Source organism: Anser brachyrhynchus (assembly GCF_964034855.1).
Source record: "Anser brachyrhynchus genome assembly, chromosome: Z".
Taxonomy (NCBI): Eukaryota; Metazoa; Chordata; class Aves; order Anseriformes; family Anatidae; genus Anser; species Anser brachyrhynchus.
Genome location: NC_137697.1, coordinates 46,547,544 through 46,568,268, shown reverse-complemented (window position 1 = coordinate 46,568,268; position 20,725 = coordinate 46,547,544). Strand labels below are relative to the sequence as shown.

Here is a 20,725-nt window from a genome sequence, read left to right as displayed (position 1 = left end):
GCCTAACCATTGCATTCTTTTAACAGCTTTATTTTTAATAGCTGTTTACTTAAGAATATACCTCAGCTGTGCTACCGTATACTTTTTGTACTTCTGCACAAAGAAAGGTATTATTTCTTCTAGGTAGACTGTGGGAACAGCTCAGCTTACTGCTGCTAGTAACTTCTTTACTTCATAAACAGCATATTCCCTGGATATGTCTACTGCCTCTGCCATGTGATAAAAATACCCATGCCTGCATGACCAGGGCAAACATTCTTTTCTGCAGTATTCAAAACAAATCAAGAGAGAGATCTGTGAGAATCTGAGATTTCAAGGAATCCTTCTCAGTAGGATCTCCATCCTTAAAGAAGACCAAGGTATGTGGAAACTGGGGAACTGCCAGAAAGTTCTGCTGTTTTGTTTTAGTCAGATACGCATACCTCCCTTTACCTTTCTCCTATCAGCAGCCACCCCCAGCCAGGAGTGTTGATGTTGGTTTTGTGCCCAGAATACATGATCCCACCACAGAATGTTAAAAGACAATCTGGAGTAAGTGTTTATGTCAGCTGTTGTTTAAAGAAATGAAAAACAATCTTGGATCTTGAATACTATGTTGTTCCTCATAAAAAAGAATAAATGGATTGTGACTTGGATATACTTAAGGGGGTGTAAATTAGAGCAGGGTTAATTGTTGATGATAAACAAAACCAAATATAGACTTGGAGGTTGCACCCTCCTTTTCCTCTTGAGATTGTTCACAACCTTTGCACACATTTGCCCATTGTTTTATACTGCCTGATAGAGTGATTGCATGTCACTGGCCTCTGACTCCTGAATTCCTGTAAAGGCCCAGTCTAGGGAAACAACCTCTAGAAATGTAAAGTGGTCTCACCATGTGAATGCTCAGCACCTTGCTGGTTCTCTGTAATTACAATAGACAGAGAAGATGTGATCAAGTCATTTGACCTTAGATTCTCTGGATGGCAGCAGATGATGAATTAGGAGGTAGACAGACAAGATTATAGAATTCCTGGGATATTTTGACTCTTTCTAATGTCTGCCTGAAGAATTGCCACAAAAATTCAAGCTTTATAATGTTGGTTGGACTTGAGTATCCTCAAGATATCTTTTCCCTTTGTTGTATATGGGCCATGGAATGATGAGCAGTGCCTGTGGCCCCAGATGTGAAGGACATGGCATTTTTCTGTCTGATTTATTTAATTACTTCTGTGACAGGGCTCTGACTAGGGGTTTTACAGGATCCAGCTCCAAACAGTGCAGTCATGATCCTCTGTCAGTCATGCTTCAACTCCATTGTCAGAGGTCTAATATAAGGCTGAGGTACTTAATCCCAATGGTCATTTCTTAATTGTTGTGCCTTGCCCCACATGCTTGCCAATCGTATTTGCCGATTCTCTATTATTTCTCCACTTTTTGTCACCTTTCACCCTAGTCATAGTGAAAAACAAGCCGGTAATTTTGATAACCCAAGTTCTAATTGTAAAGAGTGTGATTGGATTTCCGTAATAACCTCAATGTCAGGGCTGCTGGAAAAGTGCCAGAAGGTCTGTTCCTCTGCTGGGTCAGTCAAGAATTGCTCTGGTGGTTTTTTGTGTTTGGTTTGTTGTTTTTTTTTTCCCTACATTTTCTGGTCAGCAGCACAATGCAGAAGGGGAAAAATCAGCTTTAGGAGAAAGAAGGTGTCCCTGAATACAGAGACTTTTGAATGTGTCCTGGGAGTGTGCCTTGGGATTTAAACAGCACCAGATTATGTATCCTCAGTTAGCAAAAGCCTTATACCTCAGTTAGCAAAATCCCATGTTGATCTGTAGCAAAAGAATATGAGTGCTTTCTAGAGAAGTTGAAGAGCAGGGAAACTCTTCTCCCTTAAAAAAGTGGATTTCATGCCATCACAAACTAAATTTCAGATTCGAGCCTGATTTTTTTTTCTTTTCTGGTCTCCTAACCAAACTTTTCCTCTCACTTTTGTTTCATCTCTAGCGAGAACCTCTGAATGAAAGCCGAAGAAAAGTTCTTGCATCATGAATGTTGAAACCAATGGGCTCAGAGAGCTGAGAAAAAAATTGGAAGTGGCAGAAAAATAAATAGTTTTATAATTTATTATGCTTCTGCTTTCCACAGAAAAGTTTTAATAGATACATGATATTGTATAATACAGAAATAATGCTGTCAGCTGTGGTCTTTCTGGTACTTTGCTAAATATGTAATACAGACAGAAAGGAAATTCTGTATGTTTTCACAGTGGTGTCTTCACTGATCTTCTCCTTTCTAGAGATCAGATGACTGTTCAATTTATTGAGGATTTCTTCTTTCAAAGAGTTTTAGTTCACATCTATAGCTTTTCAGCTTTTGCTATCCACTTATGTCCCCAGCAATCTGAGATGGGCACTGAGAAACCCTTCTACTTGTACTTTGCTTTTCTTGGACTCTGCAGAATAACCTTGGAAACAAGACACTCTGTACACTATCCAACTTATTAGTTTGGACTGATTCCAAGTTTCCAAACAAATATACATAAATACGGACTTAGATGTCTCTATCACATATATGTTGCTGCCATTAGGAGCAGCCTACAAAAGGTTCCAGCTTACTGCAATATTTTTACAGACAAGGTACTCACCAATCTCCCATCTGCTAAGGTCTTGTCCAGGAACACACAGCTGCTCAGTGAGGGGAACTCAGCATTCAGGAGGCTCTTTCAAAAAGGGTATCCCTTTTTGAAAACAGGAACTCATTCACCAGGTTCTATAAAGAAATGGTCATAATTTGGCACACACGCACACACGCATATATATAATATATATTATTGTTATATATATATATATACATATATATATATATAGATATATTATTGTGACCATGCAAATGGTGAGAGTAATGGCTTTAATTCACAGGAAATGTTTATATGTTACTCAGACACAAACACAACTGATAGACCACACATTGGGAAGATGTCTGCCTGGGAAAAACTCATAGATATACCCTACAGCTGACGAGTGAGTTCCTATATTACAACGAAAGCTCATGCATTCTTTCTGGTCATGGTTGAAGTTGTTGTTTGTGTTAAATTAGCAAAATCTTCTAAAAGAGAAGATATAGGAGAAAGAAAAGACATACTGTTTAAGTATGGGAGTGAGAAACAGTGGCCTGCACTTCAGTTTCCATCAGTAATGATTATTTGATTTCTTTGTGCCTCAGTTACACAACTGCAAAATGGAGATGTTTGTTTTCTCTGTTCACTTGGTTTGGAAACATCTCAAGAAGGAACAGAAGAGAGAATTCTCCTCTCACCATTAGGTAGTGAAACACTGTCACTGCCACCATTTTACAGAAGGAGGAATTGCAGCAGAGAAGCCAAAAGGTTTGCCCAATGCCACAGAACAAAATGGGGCAGGACCTCAGGTCTCTTCAGCCAGGACCACTCCAGCAATGGCCAGACTCCGTCTGCACGGTTTCTTTCACAGCTGAGAGCTACAGGGCACACACTGGACGCCTCCAAGAGGCGTGATGTCTGCTGGTAAGTGACAGGAGGGTGGTAGCAATGGCTTTGTTGCAGGTTGGGCCTGGGCTGAGGATGCAGTGGGCTCTGACTGCAGCACAGCAGTACTGGCCTCAGTGGTTTGCTTCCTTCCAAGGGAGGTAATTCAGGTTACTCAGTAGCCCCAGTTTCTGCACAGCCTTTACTTGTGGCAATGCCTTGGCAGGTTACCTGTCCTGAGGCTGTCTACCAGCCTCATGTGGGACAAGAGCTGTGGGTTGACCCTGTGTGTGAACATCTTCCCTGCATAGGGGAATCTACAAAAATACTACTCATTGCTTTTAACAGAACCTTTGCCAGGTAGACTGTCTCTTGTCTAGGCTTCACATTAGTATGTCCCCTGGAAAGCAGCAGTTCGTGTCACATACCTTTTCATGGTTTGGTATAGGTCTGCAACTTCTTGTGCTAATTTGATACAGCAGAGATTGCTTCTGCTGCTGTAATGACTGAGGCTGCATCTGTAGTTGTCCCAGATCATCCTGAGCATATGGAGATGACAGAATTTCTCATTAGAGTCACTTTTGCTACAGATGTCTAATTCATGGGACCACGTTTGCTCTTCTGAGCTGGTGGTATGACTGTGGTTTGGTTATAGTGATGGACAGAGTGCTTCTTCATGGTTTCTGAATAAGCTGGAGCCTGGTAAAAATTCCAGCTGAATCTTGCACAAACAGTGCCACGAGTAAATCTTATCCCTCATAAAGGAGAAACAACAGCTATGTAGATTTCAAGCTGTCAGGCAAAGCAACTGCAAGTAAACTGTACCCTTGCTTTTTGATTGTTGACTGAACCTGTAATTACTGTCCTTCCATGCTCTGCCAACCTATGTTCTTATATCATCTCTGGGTCTGAGGTCCCTCCTTCCTTCCCTTCTCTCTTAAATTTTCCTTCTCATTTGCCAGGTGCTTTCCTTAGTGTGAAGGTCAGGACAGGGGATACTGAATGACCGAGGTCACACGTAGCTGGGAACTTGAGGCAGTACAACCCATGTCCTCATTCAATTCTTGAATATCTGCTCGGGGTTTCTGATTTAGTCTGTCCTCTCTCATGTGGTAGCTTGGCTGTTTAGAGAAGGATTCATATGATTCAGTCATGTCCAATTGTGAGTGGTTACTCAAATGTCAGTCTCCACTGAATAACAAGATGAAACAATAAAAAAAAACACACAAAAACAAACAAAGAAGATAATCAGTTAGACACTTTGGGAGAATATGTCTGTGTAGAGTTTATGAAATTCACTGTAGCTTTATGAACTGTCTATTTTTATGTCTAATCACTATCTTTGTCTGTGCACTGCTCATGTTTCTTGTGCAAAGAAGCTGGGGAGCTGCGCCTTCGGCTCTGCGGTTGAAAGAGACAGTCGTAAAAGTCTATTATTAGCTAGTGAATAGGCATGGTCCAGGCAGAACAATGGGGTGGCTGAAGCCTTGGGAAAACCCAGTTTTCTCCAAGTACCCAGCAGGAGGCCAGGAAAGGAGAAATTTCCCCAAGAGCAGAACAAAGGTACCAGGTGTTGGGGTTAGGGCTTGCTGACTGAGAGGGGCCTTGGAGGAGAGACACAGAAGGAGGCAGAAGGAGGCAGAAGGAGCCAGGGGACAGGAAGCAGCAAAAGGAGGTGCTCTGGTGGTGTAGGAGCAGTTCTGAACTTGGCTGTGGTGACCGCCAAGTTCAAAGGAAACTCAGCAAGGGGAGGGGAAAACATCTCTCTCTCTCTCTCTCTCTCTCTCTCTCGGTACCTGTCCCCGAGATGCAGGTTGCATGGAAAAGCTTCTGATCATAAGGGACTAGAAGCAACGCAGCTCCTGCATACTAATAAAAATTGCAGTGAAACTTCCTCCTACCCCGATATGGCAATTGCTCGAGAGCCCTCCCTCCCACCTAGCAGATTAGGATCATGTGAAAGGTGTTATGTTTAATGGGATTTAACAACAAATTCAGACAGGGATTTGTTGCCCAAAGTGGAATTAGGCTAACTGGGACAACAACAAACACAAGTACAACCCATGAAAAATTCAGCACGATTGTTAATGAGGAGTAGTCATGGACCTTTTTTTTTCTGCCTTATCTGAAAGACTTTGTTTCAGGGAGCCTCATAAAATCTGATGGGACTATTGATTCGGACATGACCCTGCCCCAAAGGTGTGCCTAATGAGTGAGATCTACAAGATAAGGGTGGTGTGTACAGTGGCTGCAGAGTTTTAATCATTTCTGTGTGAGCATTTTAGCTTGGGAGTATATACATTCAAGTGTTTTAAATGGTCTCCAGATGTTGTAAAATCACTATAAAAAGATAAAAAAAAACTGTAGATTTTAAAAAAGGCCACAAAAGTGTAGAAGAGAAAGGTCAGATATTGGGCCTCTTATCAGTTACCAGAGATGTGTAAGTGCCTGTACCTGGCAAAGGAACATCATTCCTACCCGATCTGAAACCCACAGAAATGTTATGCTCCACATTTGGTGACAACTTCCTCCTCTATCTCCCTCCCTACCCTATTTACTGCTTCTGTCTCTCTTAGAGAATGTTGAATCATAATAATCAGCATTTTTTTTGCATTGTATATAAAATAAAAGCAATAACTCAGTAACAGAAAACCTTGAGCTAAGGGTGTTGTTTTTGGGACTGTCTTCATTTTCCTTCAGTGCACGAGCTATGCTTTAGAAACTATTCCCTCTGGCAACCCATAAAACAGAAACTTCTCCATTTTTTCCACCCCAGGAAACATTCTGTCAGCAATTCACTTGTAGTGTTCATCTATGAATATTGAGATGATTTTTTTTTTGTCTCATTCCTAAGTATTAACACAAGGTGCAGTGAGTATCTACAGTACAAACTGCGTGAATAATTACAGTGTGAATAACAGTAAGCCCAATCAGGAAAACACAGAAGGCTGGAGTGAAATTTGTAATGCACAACAGGGCTTGTGACATTCTGAATTTATTCTACTTCTGTTCTACCGCTGTCAGACAGCCCATTAGTTTTAAGGCCATGACCTTGTATCCTTCAGTATTTCTGCATGTTCTTCAAGCAGGTGATGCTCCATGTTTCAGTGAGGCTGATCATGTGCAGAGAGTTCCAGGCATGCATCAGTTGTTACTGTGGTATTACAGATGCATGGGGACATACTAGAATCATAGAACCATAGAATGGTTTGGGTTGGAAGGGACATTAAGGACCACCTAGTTCCAGCACCTGGCCATGGGCAGGGACACCTCCCACCAGGCCATGTTGCCCAAAGCCCCATCCAGCCTGGCCTTGAACACTTCCAGAGAAGGGGCATCCACAGCTTCTCTGAGCAACCTGTGCCAGTGCTTCACCACCCTCTGAGTAAAGAATTTCTTCCTTATAGCTAATATAAATCTGCCTTTCTTTTATTTTAAAGCCATTACCCCTTGTCCTATCACTACACCCCCTGACAAAGAGTCCCTCCCCAGCTTTTCTGTAGGCCCCCTTTAGGCCCTGGAAGGCTGCTACAAGGTCTGCCGGAGCCTTCTCTTCTCCAGCCTGAACAACCCCAACTCCCTCAGCCTGTCTTTGTAGGAGGGGTGCTCCAGACCCTTGATCATCCTCATGGCCCTCCTCTGGACTTGTTCTAATACATCCATGTCCTTCTTGTGCTGGGGGCCCCAGAGCAGAATGCAGTGCTCCAGGTGGGGTCTCACGAGAGCAGAGCAGAGGGGGACAATCACCTCCCCAGCCCTTCTGGCCATGCTTCCTTTGATGCAGCCCAGGGTATGGTCGGCTTTCTGGGTTATAAGCCCACACTGCTGGCTCATGTTCTGTTTTTCTTCTGCCAGTACTCCCAAGTCCTTCTCCATAGGGCTGCTCTCAAACCACACATGATAGTAAGGACTGGGACGAAGGTTTGCACATGCGACAGAATTCAGCAATGCTCTAAATAGTTTGCCACTGAAGGATATAAATGACAACTGCAAGAATTCATGATACAGTTTCACCTGTCAGCTGAGCCAATTTAAGCTAATATTTTATTGCAGCTTCTGTATGGGAAGAGTGTGTGAAACATTGGTGAACATACCTCAGTTAACAAGTGATAAATGTTTAAGCTGCAATAACTTGACTGTGACATTGTTATCCATAGTCCAAGCATAAGGTAGGAGTGAATGAGTGGGAAACCAGAGAATGCAAGTTACCAGTGCATCTTTAAAGGAGACCTGGCAGAGTATCAGCAGATTGGACAGTATGCTCTGCGAGGTGGGTTTTAAGGAGACATATGAAGAACAAATGATGTGTTGGCTCCTCTATGGGTTTCCATGTTGAGTAACTTTAATGCATAAAGATGGAGATTAGGGACTGAATGAAGTTACTTTTGGGAAGATGCGATAGACAGACAATGATGGATAACAGTTTTGATGGAGTCAAAGCTGTGACTAATCACTTGGGAAGGTATTGGAGTTGGGATATAAATGTTACGCCTAGATACTTGTTCTCCATACAACAGCTAATGGGGCATTGCCAGTTGAGGACTTCAAAGTCATAAACTGGATTTCCAAAATCACTACATCACTTTAAGTATTGTGTTCTTGTTCTTGTTTTTGTTCTTCTTGTTCTTGTTCTCCTTCTCCTCTTTTTTTTTTTTTTTTTTAATGGAACAGAATTCTTTTTATTGACTTCTGCAGAAAGGTTGTTGGGTAACTATTTAGTATTAGGACTGCTGTCCTTCTGATACATTGATGTGCAGCTTTCAGGAGCCTTCTGTTGAAGTCAGCTTGCCAATTGCAGCACAGACATATTTTGAAGATGTCTGGCCTCATGATCTCTTTTCTTGGCCACCGTAACTGACCCAGGAAAAATGCCCACCTCCACTTTGGAAGTGTTGAGTGCCATCAGTTTTGTGTCGATGTACACATTTTGCCACTGAGTAAATTCTCCAGTGTGGGGGATGAGGATTTTTGAAATTCTGCACTCTGGTGAGAAAACCAGTTTCAGCATCTATTTGTGGTAGCAAAAACAGCTTGTTAGGTGATAGCAGACTTTTCAGAAACAGAAGAGAAGGGAAAGAAATCAATGAGTAGAAATGATTAAGCACAAGCACGTAATACCAGGAAACGGTTGTTTTATCCATCTGCATTCTTAACCGTCATTCATCACAATTAGTTACTGCGCAGTACCTACAACTATAAATAGTTTTCATTTGACCTTTTCTGCATCTGTTGAGCCCAGAATATGCAGATATACCTTTGAATGCTTCCACATGTTCCACATGTTAACCAGTATACAGTCTTGCACCAGACAAACAGAATATAACAGTGGTCACTGTTATGGGCTCTTGATGCTTGTGGAGTGAATTAAGGCACTACCTTCTTGACCAGTGATTTTCAGGCAATGTGTCCACATGCTGTGCAGGTCTTCTGGGGTTAGCAGAATGACCACCTTGGGGAAGCTGTGTGAGCAGACAAAGAGGTTCTGAGAGGGTTTTACCTTTCCCTCCTTTGCAGCCCCCTGCATTCTGAGATGTGCTTGCTTCTCAACACTGACTTGGTCCCACAAGGTCTGCCTTCCTGCCACCAAACCTCATATCCTGCAAGTGCATCTAACCATTTGTAACTCTAGTGCTATGTCTGGGAGGAGCCACAGGAGGAGTTTCGAAAGACCTGTGCTTTATGGCTTCCAGGCATTAATTTTGCACAGGTGATTCCCTTTCATTTTGTCCTGGATTTAGTCCCTGTATGACCAGGGTTGAATCAGCTAACTCAGGCTGAGGTTACAATGTAATGGAAGGAAGTGAAAAGTACTTTACATTTGTATGCTAGTCACAAGTATATGGCAGATCTGTGGTCCAGTTTCTCCCATGATCCCAGGACAAAATGGCAATGAATTTCACTTAGGGTTAATTTAAGGGGATTCTTGCCATGGTCCTGTGTATTCCATCCATATTACTTTTCTTCAGAAGAGATTGTGGTTTGATGCTTTGTACTTGGGAGGACTTACAGAAATTAAAAAGGCTTGACCAATATAAGGGTATTTATCTAGGATAAAATGGAGATTGAATTAATTTTGTGCTGTGGTGTAACACTGTGGTCAGATTTTCCCTACCAGAGTTTTAAACAAATGAAACAGATAACCAACCAAAATATTGTCCGGCCCACAGACATTGTGTAAATGCAGACATATGCAACTTGCGCATATCTTGGTTAAGTTTTCTGTCTCTTCTGCCCTTTTACTTCCCAGATGCCTCTAGTAACTATCATGGTACAGATTTTCTCTACAGCTTGTGTCAATAACTGCTCTAATAATACTTTGTGCAAGCATTTGACTTCACAAGAGTATCCTAAAGTTATTTTTAAAATCAACCATATGAAAGGACGTCTAACTGCTAGCACTTGTGCTGCAGTTCACTGGTACAAAAATATGTGCACAGTTAGTTGCTAGTATTAAATTGCAGCTTGCAATTTAGCTGGGCCTGCACTTAATACATTCTTTGAAATAGATATGCACTTGTGTGCACACCATGTGTTTGTCTTGAACAAGAATGGCTAGGACCATTATGGTGTACGATGCGCTGATCAGTAAATAAAGACATAGACCTGGCCAGAGTCTGTGACTTAGAGCAAACTTGTGATGCAGAGCAAAGGGATAGACTTCAGCGAAGTGTGTGGTGGGTTCAACACAGTCAACTGCTGAGTTGGGGTGGAAGCTAAAGGTAGGCCACAGCAGCAGAAGGAAACTCTGGAAGGTGGGAGGGTTAAGGTAGAGAAGGATTCCTTGCATGTCCTCTTTGCTGTATGGGCTTCAGAGTGGTACAACTGCAAATTTGAATGTTAGACCAGTTTCATTCCATATGCAGTTAAAAAAAAGAATCCCAGAACTAATATGGATGCTCAATTATCTTAGCAACAACACACGTTTTGTTAAAATGTCCTCCTGCTTCCTCTGCTTTCGTTGCCTCTTTTTTTTTTTTCTTTTTTCTTTTTTTTCTTTTTTTCTGAAGAGTATTTGCTTCAAATCTGTCTTGAAAGTGTAAGAAGATAGTTCTGCATTCCTGTTCGGTCTGGGGCTTCTCGGCTGTGCCTGCAGATGTGTGATATGGTGGCTCACATGACACTGATATATGTCCAATATGAATGGGGGAGAGACCACCCTATTTATTTGTATAGGCCACAGAACAGCCAATGATTTGACATAGCTGTTGTGATTACTTATTAACAGGTCTGATTTGCCACGTCTTTGCAATTATGATATGAAGTAATCTCTTTATTTATTTATTTATTTTTAATGTCCTAAATACAGGGCACTCTTACAACTTTACATGATAATATTTTGTATTAACACTTCCTTTTTTTATTATTACTATTATTTTATTTGGGTCACCCCAACTTACTACCCTAGACAACCAAGACTTGTCTGTGTTGTGTTTTGCCAGGGCCTTCCACCATAATACATTATGATATTCCCTGTCAGAGATGAAACATTCACTACAATTGCTCTTGTTTACTAGCTACCAAGGGTGATGCTCTACTTTTATGTGCCTTTAGAAAAGGATGGTAGTGAATCCATCCCAACAGCTTGCATCCAAATACCAGGTTTTCCTGTGTGATTATTCTGATGTCATTTCAAGGGGACCTCGCAGCCCCTGTCACTGATTAGGGCCCCATTACATCTGTGCTCCGAACACAACAAAAAGACAGTCTTTGTCCTGAGAAACAGTTGGTGTCCTTCAGGTAGCATTTCCATACAACTGCTCTAGCGGATTGGGGTCCAGCTGCAGGCACTTTGGCTCAAGGAACAAACCCTACATGTGGCGTGAAGGGGGGACAGACACCCCTTTCCCCTCCAAGAGTGAGATGCTGTGCAGGTGCCAGGACAACTGTCTGTATTTTGTTGGAGGGCCATGGTAGAGGTCTAGCCGAGTCTCTTTGCTCAGCAGCCTGTTTGCTTCCTGCAATGGTGAGCAATTGGTTAGGTGCGCTTTTAAACTTGGTTCACTCTTACATTTACCTTTCAATAGAACAAAAGGAGCAGAATGATCTATCTTGACATTCTACACTTCATGGGATACAATAGGGTGAAATGGCTTGGAGCACCCCCAACTCTATTTCTGTGTGTTGAAATTTGTGACTGTCTGATAGCAGTGGTATGAAGTTGACTCCCTGAGCAGCAAAGATTGATTTCTCCTTTGAGTAGCCATACTCTTCACAGAAGTATCCTTTCCAGTTATGTTTTGAAAGTCATCAGACATGCTGTTATAAATGATCACTGAAGATTACTGGAGATGTTGCAAAATAATAGTGAACCAAGTAGCATCTGTAATTTCCACGGCTGGTTTGCAATCATCGCTCAAAATGAACCCTATCTGAGTTGTAGGGCTGAACTTTTTTTCCCTCCCCTTTACTGCTGTATAACACAGTTGAAATAGATACTGTCTCATGAATTTTTATGCAAAAGGCTGAGCTGCAATCCACTGTACTAACAGCTAGCTTTCTTTGTGAAGATCAAGACTAGCTCAGAAAACACTGGAGGGAAGTCCACTTTTCCAGTTTCTCTCAGGTTGTGTTACAGCTCAAATGACTCTGAAACGTGTATCTCTGATGTTCTTACTTCTTAATTCCTCCACTATAAATCAGATGCCACTTAAGCACTATATTTATCAGCATTCCTGTTTATTAATACAGGGTTTACTGTTTTATGAGCGTTATCACCTCCATAGTCCTTGTTTTCTTGTGAGTTGCTGGTGACATAAATGCCCCCAATGCAAAAGAACAGACATGAATCAGTGTTAATGGAAAATTTACTATGATACCTGTGTTCTTCTATAACATCAGCATGTTGAATTGTCTCTTAATAATGCCTTGTGCACTGCTCTGGTAACATGCACAAGCAGGTGTACAACTTAAGGCATCAGTGTAAGCCCAGGGGCTATTAAGCTGTGCAAGATTAAAGGCTTCTTTAGTGGACATGATAAACCTTCCCTTTGACTTTGAGGTATCCCAGTGTTTCTGATAAACCTTTAGTTATTAGGTCAGACTACAAATTTTCACCTCTGCTCTTTCTTCCGGTGTCAAGATCTGGACTTGCTACAGAATTTTTGGCAAGAAACCTGGCCATATTTGTCTGTCATGAAAAGGAAGATGGGAAAGTCTGGTTGCTAAATTCCCACATTGAAAACTCAGGTGTTGTCAGTCGAAGGCAGAACCAGGGAGGGAAGTCAACAGTAGGAGGTTGTCTTTTGATGTGGATTTCATCCATAGCAAAAGAATTCTTTTCACGTCCTTCATTTTTTCCTTAATAGAGATGTCTGTGATTTCAGTCCTCCCTTTTAAGAGTTCATATATTTCATTGAATTTTTTAGAACCATTATGAATAGAAAAAGACTGCACCAAATCATATTCACAGAACTACAGAATGGTTTGGATTGGAAGGGACATTGGGAATCACCTACCTGCAATCCCCCTGCCATGGGCAGGGACACCTCCCACCAGATCAGGTTGCTCAAAGCCCCATCCAGCCTGGCCTTGAACACCTCCAGGGATGGGGCATCCACAGCTTCTCTGAGCAACCTGTGCCAGTGCTTCACCACCCTCTGAGTAAAGAATTTCTTCCTTATAGCTAATATAAATCTGCCTTTCTTTTATTTTAAAACCATTATTCCTTGTCCTATCACTACACCCCCTGACAAAGAGTCCCTCCCCAGCTCTTCTGTAGGCCCCCTTTAGGCCCTGGAAGGCTGCTACAAGGTCTGCCGGAGCCTTCTCTTCTCCAGCCTGAACAACCCCAACTCCCTCAGCCTGTCTTTGTAGGAGAGGTGCTCCAGCCCTCTGAACATCCTAGTGGCCTTCCTCTAGACTTGTTCCAACAGGACCGTCCTTCTTATGTTGCGGCCCCAGCATAATGGTATACAGATCTCTGGAGCCCACACTGTGCTAATTCAGTTCTTAGGAGAGTATGGAGAAAGTAATCACCACATGAACAAGCTACATCATCTCCTATAGTGGGACACAAGCTTAACCTTCTTGCATTTGGTGCATTTGGTGTTCAGGTCAAGAGGCATTAATGGAATTTACTCCTGACTTTGGTGAAGAAAAAAAGGAAAAATCACAGGCATGGGAGTGATCTTCGGAGTTTTTTAGGAACTCTTTTTCACCTGATTTCCCAACTGTTGTTATTATTATTATTATTGTTGTTGTTGCTGTTGTTGTTTTGTTGTTGTTGCTATTGTTGTTGTTGTTATTATTAATAATCATAATAATTTTATGATTTCATAGGAATATCTTGTCAAAATCTCCTTGTTTTTGTAAGAAGCTCTGCTCCTCTATTTACTCTGCTCTGTTAGTCCAGACAGTTGGTGAGACTGTCTTGACTGCTCCCCTTGATTACTGTACTCTTCTGGTTATCCTGCTTTGGACAAAGCTGCCTGGGAATGCATGTCCAAATGCATTGAAAGATATATCTGGGTGCTTATTTTTTATTTTTAGGCTTCTACATTCTTTTTGAGAGATATGACTTTTAATCTTAGTGACTTGATTTCCTCACTTAGCACATTTGAAGAAGAATACAGAAAATACTAAATTTTAAAATAGAAATGCTGTGCTGTTTAATAGTGTTGTTTTGTTTTCGTTTTTTAGACAATGTTAACATTCTCACTTGGACTAAATTTGACCACAATTCATTCACAGCTTAACATCATTGGCGCCAATAGGCTCAGTTCTGATCAGCCATCTCTTCTCAGTAGTTTCTGTATGTGTATTGGTTCTGTCTTGTAATGTTTCCTAACAAAAAAAAAAAAAAAAAATAAGAATTTCTGGCTGCATCTGACAAATCACACTTGATACCAAAGAAAAATGATTTGTACAGTCTATTCTCAAAAGTTATTTCCTCTTTTATTTATTTTTTTATGTTCCATGGAAACTTTTTTTTTTTTTTTTTTGGTGTGAATTCTGAACCACAGATTCTTTAAATGGGCTTGTAATGAGATGGCTCTTTTATATGAATTTGTGAACTTCACTGTCAATTCAGATCAATAAATCCTGAACCAATTGAGTTTTTTAATATAACTTACTGAAGAAGAAGAAAGTATTATGGATTTGATTGCTTCCTTCAGCTTTTGAAATGTAAAGAACAATCACAGTGTCAGAATAAAGATTTTTTTTTTCTTTCCAGGTTAGGCTTGTGTGGTATGCATTTAGTCATTCTGGCTGATTCTTAGCCAGCAGTTTGCATCCTCAGGAGCAAGTACAGGGTGTTCCTTCTGAGATACACTGATCAGTTCTGCAAACACTGCTTAAATGATATCCAGCCATATTATGGCAGATCCTGCCAGCACCTCTGTAAGTTAGGGGTTGTATCAGCATTTCCATTATAAATATAACATTTACACTACTACCACCTTCCTTGATTTATATTGTGCTCCTGCACTGTAACAGAGAATCACATTTGCTTTGTTCACTGCAGCTATACTGTGCTGTATATAGGGCTGAGGGCTCGAGGGATTTCTCTTCAAGTGCTCCCAAATCTCTCTCCTGCACTATAAAGCCTAGCGTTGCCTTTTCAGCAAATATTGATGCTTTTTATTCTTTGCTTCAAGACATTATTCTGCTTATATGCTGTGTACCTGGACTAAGGTGCATTTACAATTTACCAGTGCACATACTGCAGGTGCTTTAAATCCTTCCACATATTACCTACGTGGTTAGTCAGAAGGAACAGATGTCTTTCTGCACTAAAGACCTCATTCTGCATTCTCTGTGTCCCTGGTTTTGCCACTGAGTCAGGACACCGGTCTCAAACATAGGCTGTTAAGAAGTGACAGAACAGGGAACTGAGTATAGTTCTTCACGCAACTTTATTAAATTCATGCATAATAAGCACCCACTGTATTCACGGTCCATTTATGTGTCATTACAGATGGTTAATAAATCATTAATACATGATGTTATGGACCCAAATAACAAGCTATTATAAATGATATCATCATTCTATCAGCAAGTGGTGTTGGAAATTACATTTATAAGCACACAGTTGGGCTCAGTAGCTTTCTGTGACAACTGACTTTCCAGTTATCTTCTATTTAAAGTCATTAAAATGTTTAATTCATCACTTATAAGCTATTTAGAAATGGGCACTCTAATATTCAATGCATCCCCCTATGGATTTACTGAAATTTCTCTCTGGTCTTTCTTTTCTCTTTTGCTTAATATAGTTTTGTACCTTCAACATTTCTTCTGAAGAAGAACATCTATGAACTGCTTGTTTGCTTACACTGAGAGTGGTGAAAACATTATTGTTTACTATTTTTTTGATTTGAGCAACAAAGTGCTTGAGAACAGCTCTATTTTTAACCACAAACGTACATATTTAAAAAAAAAAAAAAAAAAAAACAACACAGAAAACCATATCATCAGGGAGCCAGCCTGCCTAAATGGCCTTCTTTTCTGTCTTGTGGCACAACTTGAAAGATCTTTAACTTCAGATCATAAGTACTGCCCTACATCACCTGTGTTTCTTGCAGGACACAACTGAGCAGGACTGCCATGCCAGACCTTCCAGGGTCTGTACTAACCAGGGCTTGATACTGGCACCTCTGATGGCACATGGAGCAGGGAGGGCAAGGGCTGGGTGGGCCTGGGGAATCAGATAGCCCACGCAACCCTCCTTGTTCTCACTCCAGGTCCAAGTGTGGAAGGGACCCCATAGTGCAGGTATTTAGGTACCACCTGTCCTGTGGGTTAAAAGAACAATTCTGCAGATTTCAGGTTATGAATCCAGTACCTTTTAAATACGAAAAGGAAGAAAAGAAAAAAAAAAAAAAGATGTCTATTATAACAAAAATTACCCAGCAAGACCCCTACATTTTTTCACCTGCTAACGCACTAGCAACTTTCTTCCCACCTCACAAATTATATTTACAGTTTCCTTGTGGTTTTTGCCCTGAAGTCAATTTTCACTCCAGCAACTTTTCTTCTATTCTGTGCCTTGGCTCCTTAGGTCATTAACCTCAAGCAAGGAACTTTGTCAAATACTTTGAAAAACGAAGTCCAGTCTATTTCCCTTGTCTGTCCTGGTGGCAATACAGCACATTCAAAGAATTCCAGCAATTTTCTGAGGCATGACCTGCCTCTCCTGAAACATGCTGGTATCTTTGCAATCTTTCAGCAAGCTGTGCTATACCAAATGTTCCTCCATTTGATCTTCTTAAATATTTACTCAACTGTTTCCAGTGACTCGCATTCAGCTAACTGGTCTCCAGTAACTTGACAAACTCGGCCAGCTTGATGGTTTGCTCGCTTGTTTTTAATAGCATTTCAAAGTAAACAGAAAAATATTTTATTCTCACAGTTTACAGTCTCTCCTAATGTAAAAATTTACTAATCATTCCATGGCTTTGGAGAAATGTGTTTGGTTGTGTGGTAGAACCAGACTGATCTCCTAATTATCTTATCAGAGAGAGAGGTAACTTCTTAAGTAGCTTATGTCCATGTCTATATTTATGTGCCATGAAAATACCATCTTATTAACAAACACAGTAGAACTGGTGTCACCTGTGGAAAAGTGGTGATTATTATGAACAGACAGTGTAATTGGCTTTCTTAGCAATAAACTCCTTCAAGGACTAAAATTAGGAGGAGATGGAATGGCTTCTGTCAAATTTAGCGTAGTAAGTGGATCTGTAATGTTAACTCGCTGGAGCAATTCTGAATGAATGTGTATGGTGGGGGTGGGGAAGGAATACTTCTGGGGTTTCTTTAGAAATGAACAAAACATCAAATAACCTGTGGCTTTGCTGTGATGCCCAGGAATTATGCCCCAAATGAACATACTTTGTTTTCAGATATATTTCTGGGCCAGATTCTCTGCTTTTTCCTGCTGGTATCACATTGTTGTCTTCAGTGCAGACCTCCTTCTTCTCTCCTGCAGGTTCTAGCCCCTGCCTCACCAGCACAGAAGATGATTTTTTAATCTGAGTGGAGGAAATTTTTAGACAGCTCTGTTCCTCCCAGTGTTCCCATCTCTTCAAAGCCAGCAGGCAGTGAAGGCTCTCCTTTAACATAAGCATAGGAAAGTTTGAGTGTTTAGATCAGAAAATCCAAGCTTGCTCTCTGCTGTCACTGTGAGGGTTTGAATGGCTGTATTGTGGAGTACTAACCATAATGTCCTAGCTGGTCACTGATCTTTTCAGGCACATTCTCCTAACCGGGGCATCCTCATGGCATGATGAACAGAATAATAATTTAGAAAGAAAACACACTAATTCAATCAAATGCAGCTCCTTTGGTCTCCAAGCTGGCTAGAGCGGGTTCCCTCTGCCCTGAGAAGCTTCCTTGAGAGGATCAGGTGTGTGAAGGATGCAGCAGCAAAGTAGCTGAAAGAGAAGAAACCGGAAAACATCTTCTGCAGGGTGGTGAAATAGTACAGACTTGGTATTTCTGTTGCTTTTTCTTAGACTGTGGACAGTAATTGGTGAGGAAGATGAATTTTCCCCAAATGTTTGTCTTTTCTGTGTTTTCTTTTCTCCTCCTCCACCCCAGCTATGATCCTCCCCTTCACCCCCTCCTTACACCCCCCTCCCTGCTGTAGCGCTTGCTGGCTTGCAAACCGAGCAGTATTTTTCTTCCAAAGGAAAAAGATTGAGGTCCATCTCCTTTGCATCTGCCCCAGGGGCAAACCTTCTCTTCCTACTCTGCTGAGATGAGTATAATTTCATACCTCAAAGCACTACTCTGCTTTTTGGCAATAGCTAAATACGCTTCTGTGAAGCTTACGCTAATTCCCTCCTGAATAAGCAGCACTCATTCTTGTTTGTTTGGCTAAATTGGTTCTTCAAGAGTCGCCCCAATAAAGCAGATGGCACAATCAAGCATGTACAGATTAGACAGACCATAATTTGTGTTGATCAAAATGTTTTTATAGATTTTTTTTTGACAGAGAATGGCATTTCAATCAGACTTTTTTTTTTTTGAAAAAATGTCAACATTTTGCTATTTAATTTCTCAGAAGCTGAGAAACATTTTTTCCTTCGTTTATTGGTAAGTTACATTTTCAGTTTTTGAGGATTTTTGAAAGAAAAAATGAAAGAGATATGTTGATCTGAATGCAAAAATATACTTTACAAATTACTTCTAGGGAAACAAATTTTTATTTAGTAGCTTTGAATATACTGCAGCTGTAAGAGAGAACGTGAAATCTAATTTGCTTTGTCAGTTTGTAAACAGCATAGAAGTTCTCCATATACAAGCAGACTACGTTTAGATTACCTGTTTTAATACTGTTTGTTTTTATTAATATTATTATTATTATTATTATTTGTTAAATACTCTAGCAGTGTTAATTCACTTTAGACAACGCATGTATAGACCCAGTAATATGGCTGATAAGTTTTCTGACGCAAGGCTCTGCTAGCGACAATAGAAGATGTCTGCAAGACAAACACTGCCCCTGAAAGACTGGGTGAAGGGGAAGAATTGAAGTAGACATTATTCTGTGGAAGTTATAAATACACACATTAGCTTTAGAATGGAAGTCGTTGCTATTTTATCCAGAACTGGGATGAATTTCAGTTCCACTTCCGTATTTCAGTTACAAATGCATTATCAGCTTACATATCTAAACCTTTCATTCCACTGCTCAACACATATCTTTTATAGACCAACTTGCATTTTTAACTTCTGAAATCACCTGGTAATGTTGCCATTAACCCTCAACTCAGGGTGATGGAGTCACCTCAACTCATGATGATGGGCAATCTAAGACTGCCCACTAGTATTGGTAAATGATAGCCACATGGTTTGGACGCTAAATCTCATGCAAATCTATCCCTTTTTCTTGTTACTAATGTGGCATATGTTTAGTTTGAGATGATTGCTCATAATTCCTAAACCTTCTCTCATGGATGTCTGTTCTCTCTGTCACTACCAATTAGTAAGGTTCCTCTTCATGGGCATATTTCTTGAAGCTTTCTATGTAGTTTTGTTTGTCCTAGGGCTCTAAACCTCCACTGATCAAAAGTTCCCTATTTTCTTCCTCTGTTGGGTTATGATTATGACTACTGTAAAGTCACAGCTGTGCTCAGTAGGTTTTGCAGCAGAAGTAAAGACAGGATTCAGAGGTGATATTGCTGCTCTATATTTCACTCTGTCAAAAGTTATGGATGCATACCTTGCAGTGGAAATGGCCCAATACTGCTTGCATCTGAAATTCATTGCTGTTTATTGTCTGCTTCTGTCTTCGCTTTCCTGTTTCTAGTTTCTGCATACCATTTCTTAAGAACCTCCTCTTCATAATTTCTTCAGTGTTTCATTTTGTTTGTTTGAGGCAAGCAGATACTAAGATGCTTCTCACTCCTACAGGCTCATTCTTCTTTCAGATCCATGAAACTTGCATTTGCTCTTCTCTAAGAATTCAGCAACTCCTTTGTTCATTACAATGCCTTTTATTTGTGTCTGACGCTGTTCCTTATCTCTCCCTACATAAGTTGTCATTTTTGTCTCCTGATATTGAAAAAGTTTCTTGAAAATACAGGTAGAAATAGTAAAAAAAAGATGCAAAGTGGAAGGTTTCAGTTTGCCAGCACTCTCCCTGCCCGGTGTGTGCAGACCTGATGCACTTTGTTCTCTACAGTGTATTAGGGTGTCCATTATCAGCAATGGAAGCTTGTTAACACGGTAACACAGAGACTATCTATTATTCCTCTTGCTCCTTTATAAAGAGGCCATTAAAATAGAGGCAAGCTCCTTTCCCTACAGCTTGAAATTTGAGCAAATTTAATTTCTATTTATTAGGGAAACTTGTGCTGCTGGGGGGAAAAAAGCCAGATTGACAGTTTTGGAATATAAAGTCCTTTATTCATCAACAGAACAGGTAAAGGAAGTGGCTGTTTCTCTTGCCTTGCCAATTTTTGCTCATCTCTGACCTAGAGGTAACACCTCAAGCTTGGAGTTCATTCTCCATGTCTTTCTAATCATTGGGCTCTCTGCTGAGGTAGGTGCCAATTAGCACAGGTTATTTTTGTGATGTGGACAGCTGACCATTAGAAGAGGAGGGAAACCATGAAATTTACGTTGTGAAATGAGAGCTCATCATCATGGCTATGTTGGACAGATTCATATTGGTACTCCAAAACAGTTTGGCTGGGATTGTGTTACATTACCAGCTCAGTTCAGCCAGTTCACCCCCACCAGTAGTGCAAGTTTTCACAAAGAAGAAGGCAGCACAGTGTCCATTGTCAATGAACTGGC

At 40.8% G+C, this 20,725-nt stretch overlaps 1 protein-coding gene across 2 annotated transcripts in view; it reads left to right on the top strand.

Annotated features, from left to right (window-relative positions):
* The first annotated feature begins 2,949 nt into the window (after positions 1–2,949).
* The window catches only part of LOC308185152 (uncharacterized protein), a 142,509-nt gene continuing 124,733 nt past the window's right edge, over positions 2,950–20,725 (top strand). Inside the window, exon 1 of one of the 2 annotated variants that reach the window (XM_080572920.1) lies at positions 2,950–3,520. In XM_080572920.1, the coding sequence (XP_080429046.1) occupies positions 3,511–3,520 (10 nt within the window). In that variant the 5' untranslated portion in view covers positions 2,950–3,510. The remainder of the gene's footprint in view (positions 3,521–20,725) is intronic. The other variant, XR_013943158.1, reaches the window with a different exon arrangement.